This window comes from Rhinoraja longicauda, chromosome 16, assembly GCF_053455715.1.
Source record: "Rhinoraja longicauda isolate Sanriku21f chromosome 16, sRhiLon1.1, whole genome shotgun sequence".
In the NCBI taxonomy this organism is placed as follows: domain Eukaryota; kingdom Metazoa; phylum Chordata; class Chondrichthyes; order Rajiformes; family Arhynchobatidae; genus Rhinoraja; species Rhinoraja longicauda.
In genome coordinates, this window is record NC_135968.1 from 40,007,456 (window position 1) to 40,033,467 (window position 26,012).

At 41.1% G+C, this 26,012-nt stretch overlaps 2 protein-coding genes across 10 annotated transcripts in view; one reads left to right on the forward strand and one right to left on the reverse strand.

Annotated features, from left to right (window-relative positions):
- Nucleotides 1-20,329, reverse strand: part of stk32c (serine/threonine kinase 32C) — a 298,054-nt gene extending 277,725 nt beyond the window's left edge. For 3 of the 4 annotated variants that reach the window (XM_078413689.1, XM_078413688.1, XM_078413691.1), the window contains exon 1: nucleotides 3,852-4,244. In XM_078413689.1, coding sequence (XP_078269815.1) covers nucleotides 3,852-3,903 — 52 coding nt within the window. In that variant the 5' untranslated portion in view covers nucleotides 3,904-4,244. Of the gene's footprint in view, nucleotides 1-3,851; nucleotides 4,245-20,325 lie in introns of those variants that run through there. The other variant, XM_078413690.1, reaches the window with a different exon arrangement.
- The window catches only part of LOC144601493 (leucine-rich repeat-containing protein 27-like), an 89,098-nt gene continuing 80,288 nt past the window's right edge, over nucleotides 17,203-26,012 (forward strand). For all 6 annotated transcript variants that reach the window (XM_078413682.1, XM_078413685.1, XM_078413683.1 and 3 more), the window contains exons 1-3: nucleotides 17,203-17,410; nucleotides 19,035-19,165; nucleotides 24,820-24,878. In XM_078413682.1, the coding sequence (XP_078269808.1) occupies nucleotides 17,237-17,410; nucleotides 19,035-19,165; nucleotides 24,820-24,878 (364 nt within the window). In that variant the 5' untranslated portion in view covers nucleotides 17,203-17,236. The remainder of the gene's footprint in view (nucleotides 17,411-19,034; nucleotides 19,166-24,819; nucleotides 24,879-26,012) is intronic.

Below are 26,012 nucleotides of genomic sequence, written 5' to 3' on the forward strand. Positions count from 1 at the left end.
ATAAATGTTATATATATATATATATATATTTAGGTTGCTGATGATGATCCATGGTGTCCCATGGACATCTAATTTTATGCAGCTATATATGTTCTGAGTCTATCTTTATTGCATGATTGTTATGCCATGCAACACCACACAGGGGGTCCCTGATGCGAAGGCAGGACTTTATGGTGGTCAGTTCTACCACGGACTTGGATTTGAAGCTGTACAACAATCGAGGATCAGCTTTATCTGTTTAAAAATTGAAACAATCTAGGGTGACATTTTTTGACAAGATATTTCCAAGGAGTAATTAATGCTTGATTTGGATTCTTCTCTATTTCTAAAAGATTAATATCTTTTTTTTTAAAAAGCAGATAATTGTGCCAATTTCGTATTATATCCCATTTATCATTAAAAAGTCGATTAAGTTCGGATGGGAGGCAAGAGATAGCTGGTGCTCTTGCTGTGATTCGCAAATCTTCATGGACACAAGCAAGATACCAGATGACTGGGGGGATGGTAAATGATGTTCCTCCTTTCTGTAAAGGGCAGCAGGGAAAATCCTGGTACTTACCGATCTGATCGCCCAACATCATTAGTGGGGAAGCTATTGCAAACAATGATGAGGGATAGGGTTAAATATAACTTGGAAAGGCAGGGGCTAATCAGAAATAGCTAGTTTGGCTTTATGAAGGGCAGATCTGTCTGGCCAACCTGACTGAATTGTTTGAAGGGGTAACAAAGTGTATTGATGATGATAGTGCAGTTTACATGGACTTAAGTACAGACTTTGATGATGTCCCACATGGGAGACTGGTGCAAAAAAATAGGTCCCATGACATTCAGGGCAGAAGGCAAGTTGGATCCAAATTTGGCTTGGCAATTGAAGTCAGAGAGTGATGGTAGAAGGCTGCTTTTGTGAGTTGATGCTTATTACTAGAGAGCGAGATTCGTGCTTGCACCCTCATTATATAGGTGAATGGAATAAGCCTGGTCAGTAAGTTTGCAGATGACGAGTGTTTGTAGAGTTGTTGACAGTGTGGAGAGTCTTTGGCCACAAGGGGATAATAATGCATTGAGAAAATGACCTGAGATAAGGCACATGGAGCTAATTCAGATAAATGTGAAGTGTTGCAATTTGGGAATACTAATAATGCTAGGACATGGTATGGTATGGACCAAGGGAGTATTAAGAAAGAGAGAAATGTTGGTGTGCAATGAAGGTGGCAGTACAGGAAGATAACGTGTTTAAGAAGGCGTATGTGATATTGGCCTTCATGAGTTGAGACTTTGAATAAAGGAGCAGGGAGGCTATACTCCAACTTTATAAAACATTGGTCAGACCTCAGTTAGAGACTGTGCGCAGTTCCGGTTACAACATCATAGAAAGCGATTGGGCTGGACAGGGTGCAGAGGAAATTCACCAGGATATCGCCTGGGAAGGAGCATTTCAGTTCAGAGGAGAGAATGGAAAAGCAGGATCTAACTTCCCAAAAGTGGAGAAGATCAAGAGGAATCCTGGCTGAGATATGCACAATTTTGAGAATAGATGAGGTAGACTTTTCCTGATATCAGAGGTAGATGAAACTAGAGGAAATAGATTTGGGCTGAGGGCATAAGAAATTTAGAGGGTTCTGATGAGTTTTTTAATCTTTTAGAGAGTGGTGTGCAACTGGAATACACTGCTGGATAATGTGCTGGAAATAAAGTTGCTGGCAGTATTTAAGACATAGAAAACTATAACTAATTGTTGCAGGATAGAATTAACACATAGATGCATACTTGTCATCATCGATGTGGTGGGCCGAATGGCCTGTTTCCCAACTGTTTGACGATGACTTCCTGAATCTATTTCAGAATAGATTTGTTTTAGAAATAATACTTTTTTGTTAACCAGAACAAAACTAGATATAAAGCCACCAAATTGTGCAGCAAGATTGGTTAGCATTGTTTTGTACATCTTGTATCCAAAAAGCCGAGGGGCTAAATTGCAATTTAAAAAAGTGATAAAAGAATTCAGCAGAATAATATATAGGTAAAAAATACAAATTCTGCTGAGGGAATTCGGAACATGGATTCTTTAAATTACAGCTTGGTCTTCGGGTGTAAAACAAGAACCACTTTATCAAACAAAGGCAGTGCAAATCTGGAACTTTGATTTCAAGAGACAGTGATCAATAGAATTTTCTTAGGTTACAAAAGGAACTGAAAGAGACAAGTAAATGGAAGTGATGCACGGATCACCCATGCGCTGATTAAACGGAAATAAATGTCAAGTCTATTCTACTCTGTACCTTGACAAATCTATAAATCAGAGGAACTGAAAGGCTTCTGTATACATGTTTTGATCCCAAGCCTGCTGTCCTGCATTGTCACAATTATTATGAAACTAAAATGTTAAAGTCTTGGACATTATCAAATCGCAAACATTAAAATTAAAAATTAAATAAACTGATATTATTTCATGCATTGTCCTATGTTGGTTTGTCAATAATTGCAACAAAATTATGTTACTGGTAATGGTTTGTATTTTACATTTTCTACAGATAGCAACAGGTACAAACAAAACCTAGAAAACAAACAACTGGAGGAGGATCTGACCATCACCAGTCATTGTGCTGCTTCATCACGTTTGGTACATTGACTGATTTTAAACATCTTCCGTGGTATTCTAATGGGTGTCTCCCATCAGACCAACTGTCCCTGGCAAAGAAATATTTCTTGGATCTCTTATTGTTTTCCAGTGCGTACCAATCCTGTGATACTGCAAACTTTGGAAAGCAAAAAAATAATCACTCAAGTGATATCTACAATTTGCACCACTTATTCTATACTCGGGGTCAAGCAGAAAACGCAATTGTTGAATATTTTAACCAACAATGACATCTGAGGTTTTGAAGAAAATAGGTCAAGCGGAATAATACTCATTAAAGAATCAGTGGAGCAATTGACTAAGAAATTCCAAATTCAGAAGAGAATGCAAAGGGCAGAGGTACTGCAACTATAACGTGTCACTTATCTTGTTTTTGGTGGGAGTTAGTCTTCCCAGCAGTGTTCAATGTACGTACATTACTCAGATTGCATGTTTTATCATTTAGATGCAAGTTATAAAATCTTCACAACAAATCTGCAGTCACTTTTTAAAATGATTATTGTCTTACCAAAATTGTATTATAAGAAATACATTTATTAACCCATTTTTTCATAAAGGGAGGCAAACATTGTAATAACTCTGTTCAAAAAGTAGGTATTAGAAAGTTTTTCAGTGCAACTAGAATTCATGCACTGTACAATTCACACTCACAACTATTTGGAGTTTACAGATTAGTATCGACTAATCCCAAAATAGGAATTAGCAGTAAAATACATTGCAACATACCCATTGTAGTATTATCTGTATGAATGACAAATCCAAATAGGCAATAATGTAACAGTGTTTAGAAATACACCGAATGTGCATTTCAAGTAAACAGCATCAAACTTGAGGCTGCCTGACTATTTAAAAATTGAATAAATGTACCGTACAACAGAAACATCGTGTCTAGTGTATTTTCTAAGAGTTTATCAGTGATGAGTGGTGGTTTTCGGTTTTTCACGGGTTCACTGTTGAACACACCAAGACTATCATGTGAGTGAAGACGCTTTTAAAATCTATTTTAATAGCATGAAAACATATTTACCAAATATATTTCCCTGAAAATTCTGTCCCTCCCAACTTGTACACACGGAAGTTATTTATTCACAGTATACTGTCCGGTACTTTAAAGTGACAGACCCTGTCTGTGCATAAAACAGAGGGAAATCAACAATGCCCCCAATTACAAAAACAAAATAATAATAATCGGCAGAAAGGAGTTGCAGCTTACCGTCTTCTTTCTCATCAAAAACTGGGCGCTTTGAAGAACTGTTCGCTCCCATCCTCTCTCACCTCTGATACATTTAAGAAGGAACCGAGCCGCTGGCATTCCTCGGTTGGTTCAACACGAGGAGGACTTGGAAGCTAACATCTCACTCATCTCCTTCGCCGCTTGTGTCTCACGTCCATAACAGTGCTGGCTGGCAGTGCAGCCTTGGGAACAATGTACTCCTGAAACTGCTTGCCTTGGAGGTTGTGTGGACGACACAACTTGCAAACACACTGGGGGGCTGAGTGGGGGAAACTACTCGTGGGAGGACCCAGCACTTGGGCAGCGGCTGTCCGATTGCTTCTTCCCTCTGTACAGACACGGCTGGTACATCACTGGGGAACAAGACTGAAGACTCCCTCCCTCCCTCCCCTCCCTCCCCTCTCTCTACATCGTAAGCAACCGCTCACAAACTGAACGGAGATCCATCCCCCTTCTCTGATGGATGGATGGCAGCAACGTTGTTGTTGTTATTGTTGTTGGCGTTGCAGAGAGGAGACGAGATGGGTGGTGTTCGAGGGGAGATCAAGTTGACTGCGCTGGCGGAGGCAGGCAGGTTGGCGAGCAGCCGCTCACACCAAAGCAAGGCAGCTCATTGCAGCTCATACACGATCACAGCCCGCCTCGTCCCGTCCTCTCGCCGAGCACATTGGCTGGAGTAGCGGCAATGCCGCAGATCCCCCGAGAGTGATTGCCTATCTTCCCAATCAATCAGCCGAAGCCCTGCTGCTGCTGCTGCTGCTGCTTTCCAGTTGGAAGCGTCGTTGCCCACAGGCTTTGTGTGAACAAAAACTACACTCACCCCCGACCTGATTGAAAGACGTTGTATATTAACCAGGCTGACAACAAGACAACAATCAATTGGACCTCTGCCCTCAAACAAAAAAAAAAGAGAAACAGAAAATGTTGCCAATACTCTGTATAAGAAAATAACTGCAGATGCTGGTACAAATCGAAGGTATTTATTTCACAAAATGCTGGAGTAACTCAGCAGGTCAGGCAGCATCTCTTGGAGAGAAGGAATGGGTGACGTTTGGGGTCGAAACCCTTCTTCAGACTGAGCGAGGGACTCAGACTCAGCAGGTCAGAAGATAGACCATACAAAGAGGCTCAACGGGACAGGCAGCATCCGTGGAAGAAGGTGGACAGAAAATGCTGGAGTAACTCAGCGGGACAGGCAGCATCCGTGAAAGAAGGTAGACACAAAATGCTGGAGTAACTCAACGAAACAGGCAGCATCCGTGGAAGAAGGTAGACACAAAATGCTGGAGTAACTGAGCGAGACAGGCAGCATCCGTGGAAGAAGGTAGACACAAAATGCTGGAGTAACTCAACGAGACAGGCAGCATCCGTGGAAGAAGGTAGACACAAAATGCTGGAGTAACTGAGCGGGACAGGCAGCATCTCTGGAGAGAAGGAATGGGTGACGTTTCGGGTCGAGACCCTTCTTCAGTATTCCTTCTCTCCTGAGATGCTGCCTGATCTGCTGAGTTACTCCAGCATTTTGTGTCTACCTTCAATTTGAACCAGCATCTGCTGTTGTTTTCCTACACATCTGTGCAAGAAGGACCTCCAGAGAAACTGCCTGTTCCGCTGAGCTACTCCAGCATTCTGTGTCTATCTTCGGAGTAAACAAAGCATCTGCTGTTCCTTCCTTCACACCCAGCAGGTCAGGCCGTGTCTGTGGAAAGAGAGCCAGAGTTAACGTTTCAGATCAGGGCCCTACGTCAGAACTGAAAATGAGTCAAGGAAAGCCTGCAGAGCTGTGGAGAAGGTGGGTGTGTGAGAGGGTGAAACCGGGCTGACCATGGGGGCAAACTGAACAACGTTATCTTGGCAGTGAGTGGATGGGAGCAGTTTGAGGGTGAGTACCCAGACAAAAGAACCAGGACAATTCAATGTGGGAGTTATGACATGCGAAGCAGAAGGACAGGCCCAACAGGTCAGAATCAAGTCCCGAAGGAAAAAAGAAAGCTGAGCTACCATTCCAGATGGATAACCAATACGGACTGAGAGATGAAGATGTGGGTGCCGGAGGTCGGACCAGAGAACAAAGGGGAACCCATTGTGTGTGGGGGGGGGGGGGGGGGCGCCGAGAACTAAGGGGGACCATTGGGGACTAAATGGAATACTTTGTAACTTTGGCTGCACCCTATATGTGGCGGCTCTTTGCATACCTTGGGCATGCGAAGCAAAGAATCTCACTGTGACGTGTCACATGCGATAATAAAGTATCATAAATTGTCATTCTCTTACCTTGCTGGAGATGTGATTGTTTTCCGGATCGTAACTCCGGTCGCTCTGCGGCCTAACGTCATGGAGCTGAAGGCCTTGCTCGAGACTGACTTTGAGCCCCACCGCGGGGCTGTGGACTTATCATCGGAGCCAGCGATCCCTTGCCTGGGATCGACGCTCCAACCGCGACCTGCGGATTTCACCATCGAGGAGCTCGCAGTCTCGGGTAGAGACTGATGTCGGGAAGCTCCAAAGTCGTAGGAGGTTCGACCAGCCCCGGCCCAGGGTCCGATCGCTCGGTGCGGGGAGCTGAGATTCCCCCTGATGTAGATGCTTGATCGCTGCAATGCGGAGGGCCCGAACGCTGACTATGGGAGCCAAGATCGCCCCGTCAACGGAAGGCTCGAGGCCCCCGACTGCGGGAGAACAAAGAAGGGAAAAGATTGAACTTTTTTTTCACCTTCCATCACAGTGAGGAATGTAGAGGAGTCACTGTGGTGGATGTTCATGTTAAAATGTATTTTGTGTGTCTTGTTGCTTTTTATTGGTATGACTGGCAAATCAAATTCCTCGTATGTTGCAGAACATACTTGGCTAATAAAGTATGATTATGACTACGATTCAAGTTGTAGAACCTACTATTGAGGGCTACAACATGCCAAAAAAGAAAACAAAGTGCTATGCCAGAATTTTGAGTTTGGCCTCACTGGTATGGGAAACCACAGACCAGTAGTGTGGGCAGGAGCCGCAGATGCTAGTTTACACCGAAGATTCACAAAATGCTGGAGTAACTCAATGTAATGGGCAGCATCCCTGGATAGAAGGAATGGGTGATGTTTCGGGTCGAGACCCTTCTTTAGACTGAAGAAGGGTCTCAATCCTTCACAGGCCAGTAGGTCAGAGTAGTTTGAGGAATGAAGTGACAGGCAATGGACAAATCAGGGTCACCCCTGTGAGTGAACACTGTTCTCTGGTCCTGTGACTTCTAGTGGGCGGATGCATGGCAGATGCAGTTTAATGTGGATAAGTGTGAGGTTATCCACTTTGGTGGTAAGAATAGGAAGGCAGATTATTATCTGAATGGTGTCAAGTTAGGAAATGGGGACGTACAACGAGATCTGGGTGTCCTAGTGCATCAGTCACTGAAAGGAAGCATGCAGGTACAGCAGGTAGTGAAGAAAGCCAATGGAATGTTGGCCTTCATAACAAGAGGAGTTGAGTATAGGAGTAAAGAGGTCCTTCTGCTGTTGTACAGGGCCCTAGTGAGACCGCACCTGGAGTACTGTGTGCAGTTTGGTCTCCAAATTCTTGCTATTGAGGGCGTGCAGCGTAGGTTTACAAGGTTAATTCCCGGAATGGCGGGACTGTCATATGTTGAAAGACTGGTGCGACTAGGCTTATAAACACTGGAATTTAGAAGGATGAGAGGGGCTCTTATCGCAACCTATAAGATTATTAAGGGGTTGGACACGTTAGAGGCAGTAAACATGTTCCCAATGCTGGGGGAGTCCAGAACCAGGGGCCACAGTTTAAGAATAAGGGGTAGGCCATTTAGAACAGAGATGAGGAAAAACTTTTTCAGTCAGAGAGTTGTAAATCTGTGGAATTCTCTGCCTCAGAAGGCAGTGGAGGCCAATTCTCTGAATGCATTCAAGAGAGAGCTAGATAGAGCTCTTAAGGATAGCGGAGTCGGGGGTATGGGGTGAAGGCAGGAACGGGGTACTGATTGAGAATGATCAGCCATGATCACATTGAATGGCGGTGCTGGCTCGAAGGGCCGAATGGCCTACTCGTGCATCTATTGTCTATTGTCTATTGTGCTATTTAAAGTAACAAAAATAATCCTCAACCAAGATTAAGATTTAGAATTAAGATATGTCAAGTATCTCTTACACCAGGGGATGATAGATGTAAAAACCTTGAAATCATTCAGCAACAACTACCCAAGGCTGGTAAAGTGAAAACTGTGACAAAAGTGAAATCTCAAGGATGCTGGGAATTTGGCCAAAGAACAAAACTTCAGAAAAATCCTGTAAATAATCAGTTGGTCAGTAACACCTGTGAACAGAGAAACAGCACTAAAGCCTTGCGGTATATTTCAATAATATGTCAAGGTCACATTCAAAGACCAAACCTGCACATTCTGTCCACATTAGCTCACATTATATATTGTACCCCTTGCCTCTTCCCTCACCACAACCAGCATAATTGTGAAAGGATTCCCTCAATATTCTGAAGAAGGCTTTTCTACAGAGATGCTGCCCGAACTGCTGAGTTACTCCAGCATTTTGTGTCTATCCTCAATATTCTGAAGAGAATTAGCAATCCACTTCTAATCCTTCTCCATGTATTTAGTGTACTTCCAATTTGCAAGTCTGCACATTCCTTTTACTGCTGTAGTTTTAAAAAAAATGCTTATTTCTTTAGGTAGACACAAAATGCTCTAACAGGCAGCATCTCTGGAGAGGAATGGGTGACATTTTGGGAATCAATCCCTCCCAACCTATGTCCAAGACACCTCACACGCTCTTAAAAATAATCCCCCCCGATCCAATCCCTCCCTACCTATATCCAAGGCATCTCACATGCTCTTAAAAATAACCCAGCCATGCTTGTTTCTTTATATGCAAACAGTCACACCTCCCCTGGACTATTTTAGCCCTGTTTCCAATAACTTAATCTGGTTATGAGGTATCCAGGCAGCAGGCTCACACTGGGTTTGCCACTCACAGGAAGAATTGCAATGAGCTTCCTCCCATAAACCCTTCTGTTGCTATGGAACACAAACAGTAAATTTAATAGGCACATAATCGTTTTGGCCAAGCTATACATTTGGCTGTTGTGCGCACTAGGGATATTAATGTATGACCTTTTTCTGAAATATATCTATGCAGATAAATAATTCATTTTCTCCATTTAATTGATTACATTTCAATCAATTGAGATAAATTGTACTGAATTTTACTCCTTGATTTGCCTTAATTTATTTTGTTTCCCATTTAATTGCTTTTTCAGCCATAAGTTACTCCCTGAAGGAGATAGTGGGCAATATAAACTTGAAAGAAAATGTTATTATGATCTCTTACTATGCACCGGAAAGATCGTTTCAGAATAAAAGCCAATATTTGAAATTCATGCTACAACAGCATCGATTACCTTAAAAAATATTACTCCAGAAAAAAAAAGAACACTGTGTCTAACATATCAATAATGTTCCTTGCATAATATTGCTTCCAAAAAGCTGCTACTGCTAGTATGATTTAATTCTCTCCTAAATAAGTAGGTAAGCACACATACATGAAGACCAGGAAGATCAATCCACAGTGTGATATCTGTTTTAGTAGGTTGATTGTAATAGGCAGACAGTCGTTATTCTCATTCTAGATTACTATGCTTTCATCCCTGCTCAAATGCAGTTGTAGACTTCGGATTATATCAGAATCACCGATTTCTGAGTCAAACATCTTTCAATGTGCCTGCTAACATAAGAAGTATTCAGTGAGGAATCTGAAATTAACATGGGTCAGCAGCTTCAGAACTTAAGGGAAGAACATTAAGCAGGCAAAAAAAAAGAAATTAAAATAATTACAGTGATAGGCAATACACAGACAATGTAGCCATTGCTTGTATAAATATTGGGACGAATCTATCCTCTACACCTAAATATTTGAGGATTACAAAGAAGGGCCTCAACCCAAAATGCCACCTGTGAGTCTGAAGAAGGATCTCGACCTGAAACATCACATATTCCTTTTCTCCAGAGATGCTGTCTGACCCGCTGAGTTACTCCAGCTTTTTGTGTGTATCTAAGACTAAATATCATCTGATCTACAATCGTTTGTTGAAATTTAAATGAAATTGATAATGGGTTAGTTGTCTATTTACAACAATTGAAAGTTACCGCCTGGGCACAACATAAATATATTCCTATAAACATTATTTTCATACGTCGGACCATCTTTAATTTTGTTTTCTAAGGACAAATAATCAAATATCAAAAGATCCTCCAAGTACCTATTCCTGTAAATAAAGCAATTTCCTGTATCAAAGAATTACATTTGAGGTATTCCGATACCTGTTGATATGCATGTTATCACGTTCTTCTTAAGGTAACATAATATATTAAAACATTTTGATGCATATTTCCATCTTTCTTATGTCATTCTGATATATTGGCAATGAAAGGTCTACGCACCTAACTGCAACACAAATATATCATCATAATTGAATAAAAGGAACATAGTGGACAGCCACAATCATCTGAAATGAGCCAATATGGAAGTTTCTAATCTGACAAATCAAATTATTTGCTCAGTCCTCGTAGGCCTGAGGCATGTATATCCACTGCCATCTGTAACCTCCTCTAATGCAAGTCAGCTACTCCTCTACTTCCTTCAGCTGGTAGTGCTGGTGCCTTACAGTCCAGTGACACAGGTCCGACCCTGACCTCAAAGATCACATATTATCCCTTTGATCATATGGGTTTCCTTTTGTTTCTTTAATTTCTCCCAACATCCCAAAGTCATGTCTTTTTGGAGTTTAACTGGTTTACTGTAAGTTACACATAATGTCAGTGGAAAGTAGGAAAATCAAGGTGGAATTGATGAGCATGTGAGTACAGGTTACAGGGGGGATTCAGAATGATGGGATTGGTTTAAGAGCTGCACAGACTCAATGGAGCAAAAGACACCCCACTTCACCATAAGAAAATATGAAAAAAAGTTTGCATTTATAAAACACACCTCAGAAATCCAGGTTATTGCAAACTACTTTCCAAGTAATGGTATATATAACATGTAATTATTTTGTAATGCAGGAACCACATCAGACAATTTATGTATTGTGAACGCTGTTGAACAGCAATGTAATAATGACTGGATCATTTATCTTACTGTGATTTTGATTAATGGATAAATATTGGCCAGGCTGCCATCCATGATGCCTTATTCAAAACAGTGACAAGTCTGTTTTTACGCTCAGCCAAAAAGTAGAAGAGACTCATTTTATCAACTACTGTGAAAGAGAGTGCTTCTACCAATGCAGCCCTCACTCTGAACAAAGCTGGAGATTTGAACCAGACACCTCGCACCCAAATGATAGAATCTAGAAATCAAAAATCAAACAAAAAAAATGTTGAAAACATTCAGCAATTCAGGCAATATCTCTGGAAGGAGATACAAACTTAACGTTTCAAGTCGTAGAGGTATTGTAGGAGCTAGGAAAATGAAATGAAAAAGAGTGTTTTACATTGCTGAAAAGTCGTCGGTCAGATGGTTGGGCAAAGGGGATATCTGTAATCGGTGAAGTCAGGGTCACTGGGGGGATGAGTTAAAAGCATTAAATACAGGCAGTTAGAGGGTGATAATATATAACTGATAGTAATCTGTGGTACATACCCAGAGAAGACGAATCAAGCCAATATCATAGATGGATGAATAGCAAAAAGTGCCATTTCTGACACATAGAAAGCCAGTTACCTGGAATAGAAGAACTCAATATTCAGTATGGAAGTCTGCAACTTGCCTGCACAGATGTGTTGTTACTCAAGTTTGTGTCATTATAACAATGCAGGCAGCCACAAGTAGATCGGCAGAGTGGGAGTGGGATGGAAGATTAAAGTGACAAGCAGCAAAAACCTTAAGGTTGCTCTTGCGGACTGAACACAGTTGCTCTGCAAAGTGGTTACCCAATCTGATTTTAGTTTTCCCACCACTGAGCCTAACACATTGTGAACACTCAATACAGTACATTAGATTGAGAGAAGTGCAATCGAATCACTGCTTCACCTGTGGAATTCTCTGCCTTAGAAGGCAGTGGAGACCAATTCTCTGAATGCATTCAAGAGAGCAGCTAGATAGAGCTCTTAAGGATTGCGGAGTCAGGGGGTATGGGGAGAAGGCAGGAACGGGGTACTGATTGAGAATGATCAGCCATGAACACATTGAATGGGGGTGCTGGCTCGAAGGGCCGAATGGCCTCCTCCTGCACCTATTGTCTATTGTCTAAAGGCTGTTTGGTTCCTGGATGTTGGGAAGAGGTAAAAAGTCTGAAGAAGGGTCTCGACCCGAAACTTCACCCATTCCTTCTCTCCGGAGATGCTGCCTGGCCTGCTGAGTTACTCCAGCATTTTGTGTCTACCTTCGAGGTAAAATGGTAGTTGTGTTGGAAATTGCCGTAAGCTGGTGTTCCATTTCCATAGCTGAAATCCAAGTTTCATTTACGATTACCTTTGTCAAGTAATTCACATTTTTATATGATATGTGGAAAATTTAAGAAGTTTGGCAGCAGAGAGCCAGGATGATTTATTATTATCCATTTTGAACAGGTTGCTATCCTTAATTGCCCTTGCAAGGTATTATGAGCTCCTATAGTTAAACCTCTCTGTATTCTCAGGGAGGAAAGGTATATTGCTGACCAAACACATTTATTTTTTTCACGTCAAGTGCCGGATTGCTGGTGGATGCTACAGAAATCTATCATCTTCAACAATTCTGTCTCTTTGAACTCTTCAAAGAAGATAGTTAAACGGATAGGTTTTAGATGACAGAATATATCCTTTCGCTGGCAGGAATAATGGCATCTAAAGAGCTGTAAGGATAGTACTCAAAGAGTGCTCCATTGAGGAAGATGACTTGACTAGTATTTTCATGCAGAGGAACCTGAGGGTGTCTTTTTGTTGGAAGGATGCTACAATATGTGCATAGGAATGTATCCTTCATGACTAGACATGTGCTCACAGAACATTGTTATTTAAGAAGGTAGACACAAAATGCTGGAGTAACTCAGCGGGTCAGGCAGCATCTCTGGAGAGAAGGAATGGGTGACGTTTCAGGTCGAGACCCTTCTTCAGAACATGGAGTTCTAAAGGAGAGAAACTAACTGCTGTGATGGAAGAAGAACAGGAAGTGGTCTGTCAAGAGATGCATCCATCAAAACACTCCACAGTTTAGATTGTCTGAAACATTACTACCTTTCTTTACTGAATTCCCATGAAATATAGAAAGTTTATCGTAAAGATAATAATTTCAATTTTGTACTACTTACCTCAGATTTTCCATTCCCTCTCTCCTAGATGCTGCCTGACCTGCTGAGTTACTCCAGCATTTTGTGATACCTCAGATTATCTGACATGTCATTCTAAAGCATGTACTCTAAACTCTGGAGTGTGCTTGTCACCCAAGACTCTCCTACTTAGAAGCAAGAATTATTTTTCTGATCAAAGACTTCACCTGATAGTTTACTCAAGTTTTCAAAGCATTTGTAGCCACCATTTGCTTTCTCAAACTTCAGACTACTGAAATTTTAAAGAATTACTGCAAAGGACCCAACTCTCCCACTCCAGCACCTTGATGGTACATTGCATTTGCACTCAGTCAATGCACAGGGACATATAAGGAAGCTAACCGTACAATCTACAAAAATGTAAAGACAGGAAAGCATCAGCAGTCAGAACATTTGTGTTTTAGAAGTATATATATTGGGAAAATTAAATGTTGGGTCCAGAAACATTAAAACAGTGGTTTTCTTTCAGTACAGCGTAAAAGGGTCATCCTGGATAACCTCACTGAACCCTAAAGATGACCAGGGCATATTTTCAAAGATGAAAGGTGTTCTCTGTCACTGTTAATTGAGTCAACCCAATAGGAATGAGAACAGAGCCATCTTTTGGTAGTTACAAACCATGACCACACATGAATGCAAGTAAAATAATAGAGAAAAACATCAATACAGAAATATTTATATATAAGCAAATTGCAATACTTTCTTGAATTAACACATGGATAACATTTAATATACTGCTTTCCCCATGTTGCTTTTTATAGAACAATCAGTGTTCCCAGATGGTGATTATATTTTATTAGGTTTTTAAAATTCAATATATTTTCAGAATGACTTTATTTATTCTTTGTCCTAACTGGATTAGAAATCCATAAAGGTATAAAAAACACAATTTCTTAAATTTGGCTAAAGATTTAAGAACTCCATGTGTCATTATCTCATAAGTACCACTTCCAAAACCAGCCTAATTCATTATAAAATCCTAAAAGGAGTAATGTCTGAGTCCTACAGATTTACACATTCTGTTCATTGTGTTTTAATTGCAGTGCCCAGTGTAAAGAATTGTGCAAATGTTGTGAATAATACTAGAAAATGCATTTTGTTTTCTGAGTTACTCCAGCTTTTTGTGTCTATCTTCCTTAAATATTCCTTTCATTTAGCAAACTCCTCCCCTTCAGGAATCTCTTTGACTTTCAGAACCGGCCTTCTTCATTATTCTACAATCCGTTCCATACTCTGTGCCTTTATCTCTAAAGTTCTTCCAGCTGCCTTCTTGCCATGAGGGTTGGATACTGCACATTGCACAGGTGAATTCAAATCACACCCTGCGTCTGGGAAGGCAATTGTAATTCTAAATAAGCCTTCTGCAAAATGCAACACTATGAAAGTTGGAAACTGTTGTTGAAAATCTGTGCTAGGCAGCCAGCATCATCAGAGACCCACACCATCCTGGCCAGATACTCATTTCACTCCTGCCATCAGGAAGAAGGTACAGGAAACTTTACTGAAAGGTACTGAAAACTTTAACGATCAGGTTCAGGAACAGCTTCTTCGCTACAGCCATTAAGCTATTAAACACCACAACCTCCAAATAAGCTCTGAACTACATAGACTTTTATTGTTCTTTTTGCACTATTTGTTTATTATTTGTGTATGTATGTGTTTATATATACAAAAACAGTATAATAGGTATGTGAATATACTGTATACACACTGAACTTTTTTTCTCTCGATTATTATATATTTTTTAGTTTAGTTTAGAGATACAGCGCGGAAACAGGTCCTTTCAGCCCACCGGGTCTGCGCCGACCAGCGAACCCCACACATTAACACTATCCTACACCCACTAGAGACTATTTTTACATTTACTAAGCCATCTTTGGAGTGTGGGAGGAAACCGAAGGTCTCGGAGAAAACCTATGCAGGTCACGGGGAGAACGTACAAACTCCATACAGACATCACCCGTAGTCAGGATCGAACCCGGGTCTCCGGTGCTGCATCCTCTGTAAGGCTGCAACTCTACCGCTGCGCCACGCTGCGCCACCATGCCGCCCTATTGTTTACAGAGATACTATGTTTACATATTCTGTTGTGTTACATAGAAACATAGAAACATAGAAAATAGGTGCAGGAGTAGGCCATTCGGCCCTTCGAGCCTGCACCGCCATTCAATATGATCATGGCTGATCATCCAGCTCAGTAGCCTGTACCTGCCTTCTCTCCATACCCCCTGATCCCTTTAGCAAAAAGGGCCACATCTAACTCCCTCTTAAATATAGCCAATGAACTGGCCTCAACTACCTTCTGTGGCAGAGAATTCCACAGACTCACCACTCTCTGTGTGAAGAAATGTTTTCTCATCTCGGTCCTAAAAGACTTCCCCCTTATCCTTAAGCTGTGACCCCTGGTTCTGGACTCCCCCAACATCGGGAACAATCTTCCCGCATCTAGCCTCTCCAACCCCTTAAGAATTTTATATGTTTCTATAAGATCTTCCCTCAGTCTTCTAAATTCCAGCGAGTACAAGCCCAGTCTATCCAGTCTTTCCTCATATGAAAGTCCCGCCATCCCAGGGATCAATCTGGTTGCTGTAAGTAAGAATTTCATTGTTCTATCTGAGACATATTGTGGCGGTGCCCGAGGGGTTAGGCCACTCCCTTGGTCATTCCCCTCGGCACTGAGTGGACAGGGGGGATTAGGTCACTCCCTGGGTCATTCCCCTGGGGAACAGAGTGGTCTGGTGCTACGGGGTTTGATGGAAGGGGTTGTTGTTTTGACTCGTGGGGATGACTGAGTGAGTGTATGTTCAGTGACTGCATTAAAGTTATTGTTACTTCTTACCTGGCGTCTGGCCTGATTCCTGTCGCGTCCAGACCCACTACAATATGACAATAAAACACTTTTGACTCTTGGCTGTTGAAACTGGAGCACCCTTAGGAAACCCACAGGTTCATAAGGGAGATGAATGAATTTGCTTTAGATTCCAGGATAGAATGGTTTCAATTTGATATGAATACAAGTTATAAAATCAGATTATTAATATAATTGCGATAATTTATTGCAAACTGAAAATTCTTCCCTGTCAGAGTTTGCTGAAGGCATTTGTTTTGCAGCCAATGAACTGAGCATCATCTACTTACAATTGATTAACATTCTCCTTTTAATCTTTAAATTTTATCCTGAAGAAAAAACTACAAATTGCATTAATTTCTGCATCCAGAGAATAATAATGATCAAAATGTTTTTGCTGTTGTGTTGCTGCAAGTAATATTCTGTTGTGCTGCAGCAAGTAAGAATGTCACTGTTCTCTGTGGGACATGTGACAATAAAACACTCTTGACTCTCTTGTGTGTATATACAGTATATATATATATATATTACACACACACATACATATACGCACATATACACACACACATATATACTGTATAAGAATATATGTGTGTATATGTATACATATATATATAAACATGTGTGTGTATATCTGCGTGTGTATAAATATATATATATATATATGGACGTGTGTGTCTATATGTGTGTGTGTTTATATATTATGTGTGTGCGTGTGAGTGTGCATGTGTGTGTGTACATATATATGTGTATATATACACATATGTGTGTGTGTATGTGTGTATACATATATATATGTGTGTGTGTGTATATATATATACATATGTGTGTGTGTATATATACGTGTGTGTGTATATATACATGTGTGTGTGTATATATACATATGTGTGTGTGTGTATATATACATGTGTGTGTGTGTATATATACATGTGTGTGTGTGTATATATACATGTGTGTGTGTGTATATATACATGTGTGTGTGTGTATATATATATATATATATATATAGATAGATGTGTATGTGTGTACACATATTACTGTTGTGCTGCTGCAAGTGTGAGTGCCTTTGTTGTCCCCGGGACAGGTGACAGGCAGTAAGAGGTTCTTGCCTGGTGGTTGGTGATGGCGCCCCGCGGGGGGGGGGGGGGGGCGTCACAGGCCCGGTTGTCATGGAGACCCGGTGGTTTGGAGGCCGCTGGGAATGGAGGAGCCGCAGGAGCGCTGGCCCAGCCCGGCGGGCAGCGATGGCGACGGCCAGGGCGATGGCGATGGCGATGGCGATGGCCACGGCGACTCGGCCGTTGACATGATCGACCTCAGTGGCAGGGGACTGGCGCAGCTGCCCGAACACGTTCTCCAGATGCCCTGGCTGAAGGTAAGGCGGGGTGGTGGTGGGGGGGACAACGCTGCGCCTGAACCCCTCCCCTCCCCTCCCCCCCCCCTCCCCCCCCTCCACTCCACTCCCCTCCCCTCCCCTCCCCTCCCCTCCCCTCCCCTCCCCTCCCCTCCCCTCCACTCCACTCCCCTCCCCTCCCCTCCCCTCCCCTCCCCTCCCCTACCCTACACCCGCTCCCGGCCTAAAGCAGCAACACCCCTTCTCTCCAGAGATGCTGCCTGGGGCCCTCTGAGTTACTCCAGCACTTTGTGTCTTATCTTCGGTGCAAACCAGCATCTGCAGTTCCTTCTTACAAACACTGAATATTAGGCTTGTCAATGGGTTTATAGATAGAGGGACATTCAACTACAACAACATATGACCTGGACAAACCTTGATCAACAGTAATATGTGTACACACATACACATCTATCTATCTATATATATATATATATATATATATATATACACAGTCAGGGGAGACTTGGGTGGAGAGGAAAAAGATAGACCAGCCTTGATTGGAAGGCGGAGTAGACTTAATGGGCCAAATGGCCCAATTCTGCTCCTATCACTTATGAACATGGGGGAAAAAAACAAGGTTTGTCAATATGTATAAGAACATAACTGCAGATGCTGGTACAAATCGAAGGTATTTATTCACAAAATGCTGGAGTAACTCAGCAGGTCAGGCAGCATCTCTGGAGAGAAGGAATGGGTGACGTTTCGGGTCGAGACCCTTCTTCAGACTGAATAATTGGCCCATTAAGTCTACTCCGCCTTCCAATCAAGTCTATCTACCAGTCTATCTTTTTCCTCTCCACCCCAGTCTCCTGCCTTCTCCCCATAACCCCTGACACCATATTAATAGACTGAAGAAGGGTCTTGACCCGAAACGTCGCCCATTCCTTCTCTCCAGAGATGCTGAGTTACTCCAGCATTTTGTGAATAAATACCTTAGGTTTGTCAATATGGTCACCGAGTTTTTTGGGATTAGAGGAAATCTGGTTCCTGATCCAAAAGTTGAAATGTCGATGTTAGTATCTTAACAAAAGTGTTGGAGTAACTTATCGGAAGAAGGGTTGCGACCCGAATCATCGCCTATCTATTCTTTCCACAGATGTTGCCTGACCTGCTGAGTTACTCCAGGTCTCGACCTGAAACATCACCTATTCCTTTTCTCCAGAGATGCTACCTGACCAGCTGTGTTACTCCAGCTTTTTTATGTCTATCTTCGATTTAAACCAGCATCTGCAATTCGTTCATACACTTTGTATTCTACTCCAGATTCCAACATCTGCCGTTCTCTGGTATCTCCGTTGTATCTTAACCAGGATGGTTTCAACTGGTTGGCGCACGAGACTGCAGATGTTGAAATCTGGAGCAACAAACAATCTGCTGCAGGAACTCAGCAGATGGAGCAGAATCTGTGGTGGTGATGCGAGGAATTGTCAATATATCTGGATTAAGAGCAGAGAGGGAAAATACATTTTCTTGAATAGTATTTCACTGCTTTCACTGCTTGTAAAGAAAGTTGAGACCATTGACAATTGTGAAAGTGTCCGTACGTCTTTTTTCAAATATTTCTTGTCATGCATGGCAATGACTGGAATAATTTTTCCAATAGAATTTATATCTGGAAGGAAACGCCTTATCTGAACTTTCTGAGGACTTCTTTCATCGATTACCAAACCTTATCTGGTTGGATCTACGAAACAACAAGCTCACAAGTCTTCCTCTTTCGATTGGGGACCATAGGTTTGTTAGTTAATTTTCTTATCTTTTGTATCTATGATAATGCTGGAGCAATGCATTTAAGAAACTGAAAATATTTTGTCTGTTTACATTCTCTCAATTAAAAATTACCTTGAAATACTCCTGTGTACTATTAACATATTTACATCATATTGCAATGAGGAGATTTCTGTCTGTATTACTCGGGTGGTATTCTGGTAGAGAGAATTCAACAATTCCTTGAAGAGTCTAAATCTTTTGTCTGGACTCTAAAACAGGACATAACTAAAGTTATTAATAATTCCAGTTGCAAAACAAGATGAATTTCTTTGAGTATTTGAATTTGGAAATTTCCAGTAAAGGATTCGGTTGAGGCAGGTAACAAGGGAGTTTTCAACATTAAAGCATATGAGAGGAGTAGGTATATGAAGATTTGCGGAAAGTGTGGGGAAAATGCGTGGAACAGCAAGAGAACCGAGAGGAATAAACACAAGCACATACTAGCTAAATGGCCTGTTTATTGGCTGCAAATTCTATGTAATTCTTCATAATACTCCAACTCATATTTTTAATATGTTAATTTTGTTACCGTGACGTGATCGCACTCATGAAATGTTCTTTATTTTACCACAGCCTGAAATAAGATACAATCACACAATGTTTTCCGTTCAGTGCATATGGATTCTCATATCAACATGCGGAACAGATAATTTTTTTCTAATAACATATTTAACTACTCGATTGTGCAAATTTGAAACTTTCTCCTCTCTAATTTAGGCCCTCTCTCTTGTTGGAGATGGTCATTGCCTGGCACAATTATGACTGGATGCCACTTGCCACTTATCAGCATGCCAAAATTATCTCAAGGTCCCGGCAATGTGTTCCAGACACTCAGCACAATCCATATAAAAAAAACATGACCAGCACATCTCCTTTAAACATTCCCCCTCTCATCTTAACGCATAGGACTCTAGTTTTTGACATTTCCCCTCCGGGAAAAAGATTCCGACTGTCTACCTGCTTTATGCCACTCATAATTTTATATACTTCCTTCCGGTTAATGGGGTGACGAGAATTGCAAGCAATATTCCAAATGCAGCTTCACCAAAGTGCTATAAAACTGCACCATGGCTTCTTGGCTCATATACACAGTGCCCCGACCTATGAAGGCAACCAAACCACATGTCTTCTTTACCACTCTATCTACCTATGTTGCCACTTTTAGGGAGTTATGGACTTCGATCCCAAGGTCCCTCTGTACATCAATGTTGTTAAGGGTCTTGTATATTTTCTGTTTACATTTGACCTCCAAAAGTAGAACATCTCACACTTGCTCAGATTAATCCCCACCTGCCATTTCATTGCCCATTTTTGTATCTGATATATATCCCACTGTATACTTTGACAATCTTCCACACTGTTCATATGTCCACCAAATTCAGTGTGATCTGCAAACTTGCTCATCAAAAGATCTATATTTATTTCAAGACATTTATATATATATATCACAAACAGCAGAGGTCCCAGCACAGATCCCTGCATAATCCCATGCATTTTGGTAGCAAGTATAAAGGCATAGAGAATTTTCTAAATGGGGAGAGTATTCGGAAATCGGAGGTGAAAAGAGACTTGGGAGTGCTGGTGCAGGGTTCCCAAAAGGTTCATTCGCAAGTTGAATCGGTAGTAAGGAAGGCAATTGCGATGTTAGCATTTATTTTGAGAGAATTAGAATATAAAACCAGGGATGTGATGCTGAGGCTTTATAAGGCACTAGTCAGACTGCATATGGAGTATTGTGAGCAGTTTTGGGCCCCATATCTGAGGAAGGCTGTGCTGGTGTTGGAGAGGAGGTTTATGCAATGCATCCCGGTAATGACTGGGTTACCATATGATGACCGTTTGACGGCACTGGGCCGATACTCATTGGAGTTTAGAAGGATGAGGGGGAACCTTATTGAAACTTAACAAAAAGTGAAACGTCTGGAGTGAATGTGGAGAGCATCTTTCCACTAATGGGAGAATCTAGATCCAGAGTGCATAGCCTCAGAATAAAAGGACATACCTTTAGAAAGCAGTTGAGAAGGAATTTCTATAGTCAGCAGATGGTAAATCTGTGGAATTCATTGCCACAGATGGCTATGGAGGCCAAGTCATCGAGTATTTTTAAGGCAGAGATTGACAGATACATGATTGGTTATGGTGTCAAGAGAAATGGGGAGAAGGCAGGAGAATGGGGTTGAAAGGGAAAGATAGATCAGCCATGATTGACAATAGACAATAGACAATAGGTGCAGGAGGAGGCCATTCGGCCCTTCGAGCCAGCACCGCCATTCAATGTGATCATGGCTGAACATTCTCAATCAGTACCCCGTTCCTGCCTTCTCCCCATACCCCCTGACTCCGCTATCCTTAAGAATGGCGGAGTAGACGTGGTGGGCCGAATGGCTTACATTTTCTCCTATTACGAATGAAAATATGCCTGTCCTGAACTCTAATCAGCTGGCCTTTAACGACTCCCACATGTCTTATGTGGGCTTCCCCAATAACAACTGCTGTCAACTTATTCTCACTTGCTTCCTTTCTAATAATGCTGTAACGTGCCTGCGTTTATGTCAACGCTATGTTGTGGTCTTGGAGTTAAGTAGTCCTGTCAAAACCTAGCTGGCCATTTTTGAACAAATTATTGGTGCGTTTGTACAGTTTCATAGTGGTGCCTTTGACATCTTCGATTCTTGTATTTATGACCGAATAAAAACATTGGTCCGTAATTAAACAGTTTGGATTTGTCCTGTGTTTTGTGAACATTACATACCAAGGCAATTTTACATATTGTCATGCGTATATTTATGTGATTATTGTTTTCATTTTATTTAGCAACACCTTTTGCATATGTTCACCTTAAACTGCTGAAATTTACATCAACCTTCATACCCACAGCTTTTAAATCTGAGTTGTTTTAGAACAATTAAAGTGGTAATTTTCTTCCTATCCAAAATGTAACCATTCATTTCCATTTCACTTAATCTGAGCATTTGTGAACTCAACACTGATCAATTAGGCAATCATTCATTTAGACTCATTAATTCGCTCTTAATTACCTGTTTACCATACAGTTTCATGGTGTAAAAAGGCTAAATTAGCACAGGCTATAAGATATTTACCCATTGGAAATATGAGCAGAGCAATGACAGGTGGAATTTAATTTTGATAAATGTGATCAAACCTGGTCCATTGAGAGTACAGTAGAACATGATAGGACCAAGCCGAAGCGTTCCTACTAATAAGGTGCAAACCTGAAGAAATTCAAACATTGGACAATATGAGTGCTACATGGCAAAGTAGCTTACTATGGACAGAACTAAACAATCCCCAGCCAATGGATCAAATTAAAATTCTCTAATCCCAGCACATTGTCCCAATTATGGCAGACAATTAAAGGTAACAGGAAGCAGAGGAGGTTGTAAGAATACTGCCATCCTCAATTATTGTGTAGTCCGTCTTGTGAGTGTCAAAACTATGTCTCCCATGTGAAATCCACACTGATACTGAAGCCAATCTTCAGTTGATTTGATTTATTCTGGACTACTGTAACAGCCTCATGGTTCACCCTCAAAAATCATCAATAAACTCCAATACATCCAGAACTCCGCTGCCCGTCTACTCACCCACTCCCCGATCCGTGACCATATCACCCCTGTCATTTACAAGCTCCACTGGCTCCCCATCCCCCAGAGAATCCAGTACAAAATCCTCCTCATGACCTACAAAGCCCTCCGTAACCTGGCCCCATCCTACCTCACTGACCTCCTCCACAGACACACTCCCACCCGCACCCTCCGCTCTGCTGCTGCTAACCTCCTGTCCCCCCCAGTCCGGACCAAACTCAAATCCTGGGGGGACAGGGCTTTCTCCATCGCTGCTCCCACCCTCTGGAACTCACTACCTCAAACCATCAGAGACTCCTCCTCACTCACCACATTCAAAACATCACTGAAGTCTCACCTGTTCAGCACTGCCTTCAATCACTGACCTCTCCTTATTTTTCCTTTTCTGTTCGTTTACTTTTTTTCTTTTTTTTCTTCTATGTTTTAGTAAACCCTGTAAAGCGTCTTTGAGTTTTTAGAAAAGCGCTATACAAATGTAATGCATTATTATTATTATTATTATTCCACTTGGTATCGATAGCTGGGAGCATTGAATACAGCTCAGGCTTTGTGAACAGAAAGCATTCTAGCTGGTGTTTGTCTATCAGGAGAGCTCTTATGCATAATAATCCAAGCAACATCCTTGTACATTTGTACTTGTGTCATTGTTTCACACGGGCAATAAAGTGTAATTATATGTGTTAATCATGAACAATAAATGCTGACCTTTTTTGAGCCACACCATCATAAGAAATTAATAAAATAAGAGAAGATCGTAGGGTTACCAAGATTGTCATTCAATGGACTACATAGATTCTTAAGTTTGAGTGCCAGCCAGTATTTTTAAGCATTTTGCTTTGTTGAGTCCAGTGTAATTTTGGATCTGTGAAGGACATTGATGGTCCACAGAAGGATAACTATGTTTAAAAGTGTAAATTGAAAAAGGAATTGACAAGGGAACCACATTCAGGCTGTCTGAAATTTGCAAACAAAGTTGATAAGTAATACCTTCACTAAAATAATTGTGTATGATGCAAAACCAGTCTTTGCTTGAAGGTCCAACATTTGAAAGAGAAAGTGTTCATTCAGATGGTGTTACTGACATATTGCTTCTCTCAGATGAACACAGATCTAGCTTTTGGCCTAAAGGTTATATGCTCAAGTAAAACCTATGCTTTTAAACCTTGAGTCCTAGTATCCCACACTTTTTTCTTCAGTTAACCTTTTAGTTCCAGCACCTTCAGCTACAATCTGGAATTTTCCTCCTAACCCTTTTGGCATAAGTTGACCATGTCAAAATCAATTTTGCTTGCATTGTTCAAGTCATTTCACAAACTCCATCTGGATCGATTGTGCAACAATATATTTAGTTCAGTGTAAAAATATAGATGTAGCTTCGATTTTATCCTCTGTGATTGAACTGCTCTGAACATCAATTCTGTTTGCTATACGTATATCATCAGGATTACTGAAATTTTCCTCCAAAGTACTAACCACTGTTCTTTTTACCTATCTCATGCCTTAACCTCTCAGTTTCTCCCAGTACCAATTGCCTGAATTCTTTCCTATATAAACTTAGAGATTCAGAAATCTGCTGACTCCATTTTATACTAATTACCACTCCTCACTATTATCTTCTGATTACCAATGCATTGTATTTAGAATGTTTATTGTCACTTAAAAATGTTGTCAAGACTCAATCCACTTTATAACCTCCTAAAAGTTAAATGCTCATTGTGCTGTGCTTTTACGTTTTGAGTCCTTAGTATCCTACACTATTTTCTTCAATTAACCTTTCAGTTGCAGCATCTTCAACAACAATCTGGAACTTTCTTCCTAACATTTTCCAGCTTGCTATTTCTCTTTCCATGAAAAAAGAATATGTGACTTTTACGTGGGTTGCTCCTTTCTTTTGGTACTGTTGCTTAGAATCCATTTTCACCATTATAATCTGCCCTAGAATATTTTATTCTGTTGAGCCACTTTGCAAATGTTGTTTTTCACCAGTGCATACTTACTTTGTTTTTTTTACAGATGCCTTAAAACATTGCTTCTTGAAGGAAATCCTATCCGAAAGCTGCCAGTAGAACTTGGTTAGTTTGATGTTTCAAGTCTATGATTTGGTTTAATATTTTGTTTTTGTATTTTAATATTGTTTATATAAACCTTATGATTTAAAATAATAAAATAATAATTTGTCAAATTAAATAAGCCTCCAGTGGGCATCACAGTATTCCATGACTAATTGATTTTAAAAATAAAAGAGTTTCCTGGTTCCCTACATTTTGGCAAATATAAAGTTAAATTCACACACTTTCCTGCCATGGCGCAACAATTGATTCTCAACTCTGATTTTGTACCTTTTGGTATTCTGCTTTTGAGTCCTTTCCATTTTATGGTGACATTTTTCAATTGTAATAGGTGATAGAGTCGATTAACGATGGAATCAAAAGAGTTGTGGTTGTAGCCCAGTCCATCACTCAGAGCAAACTCCCCACCATTGACTCCATCCACACTTCACGCTGTCTGAGGAAAGCAGCCAACATAATCAAAGACCTTTCCCACCCTGATCATTCCTCCTTCTCCCTGCTCCCGCAGAAGACACAGGAACCTGAAAGCGCCTGCCACCGGACTCAGAAACAGCTTCTTCCCCGCTGTTATCAGGCTTTCAATGGTCCTTCCATCAGCTAGGATATAGTCTGATTCCCCTTTACCTCATTGCAGACATTGTTGCACGATAATGCTGATAACTATATTCTGCACTCTGTATCTTTCCCTTCGCTCTCCCTTTTGTACCAGTGTTAGGCTTGATTGTGTTTATGGAGAGTATTATCTGATTTGTTTGTGTAGCAAGCAAAACAAAGCTTTTCACTGTACCTCGGTACACTTGACAATAATAAACCTACACCTAAAACCACATTTCAGAAGGTGATGGATGACTCTCGCTGCAGTTGCCTCAAGGGTAGCATGTGTTGAATCTTAAGATACCAGCTATACGAGAAGAATCTGTCAGAATAGTCTTCTCACCATTAGCTAAATAAGATTTTAGTGCTTGTTTGAAAATTCAGTTTACCCACCATTCATGCTGACTATAATCTGTGAAGAAAAATGATATCCTATTGTGGATTCCTTTACTGCACAAAATGTTGAAGAGTACATTCATCGTGTACATGTACTGTATTCATCAGAGTCATTTTAATGCAATCTAACTAAGTAGCTATCCTCCC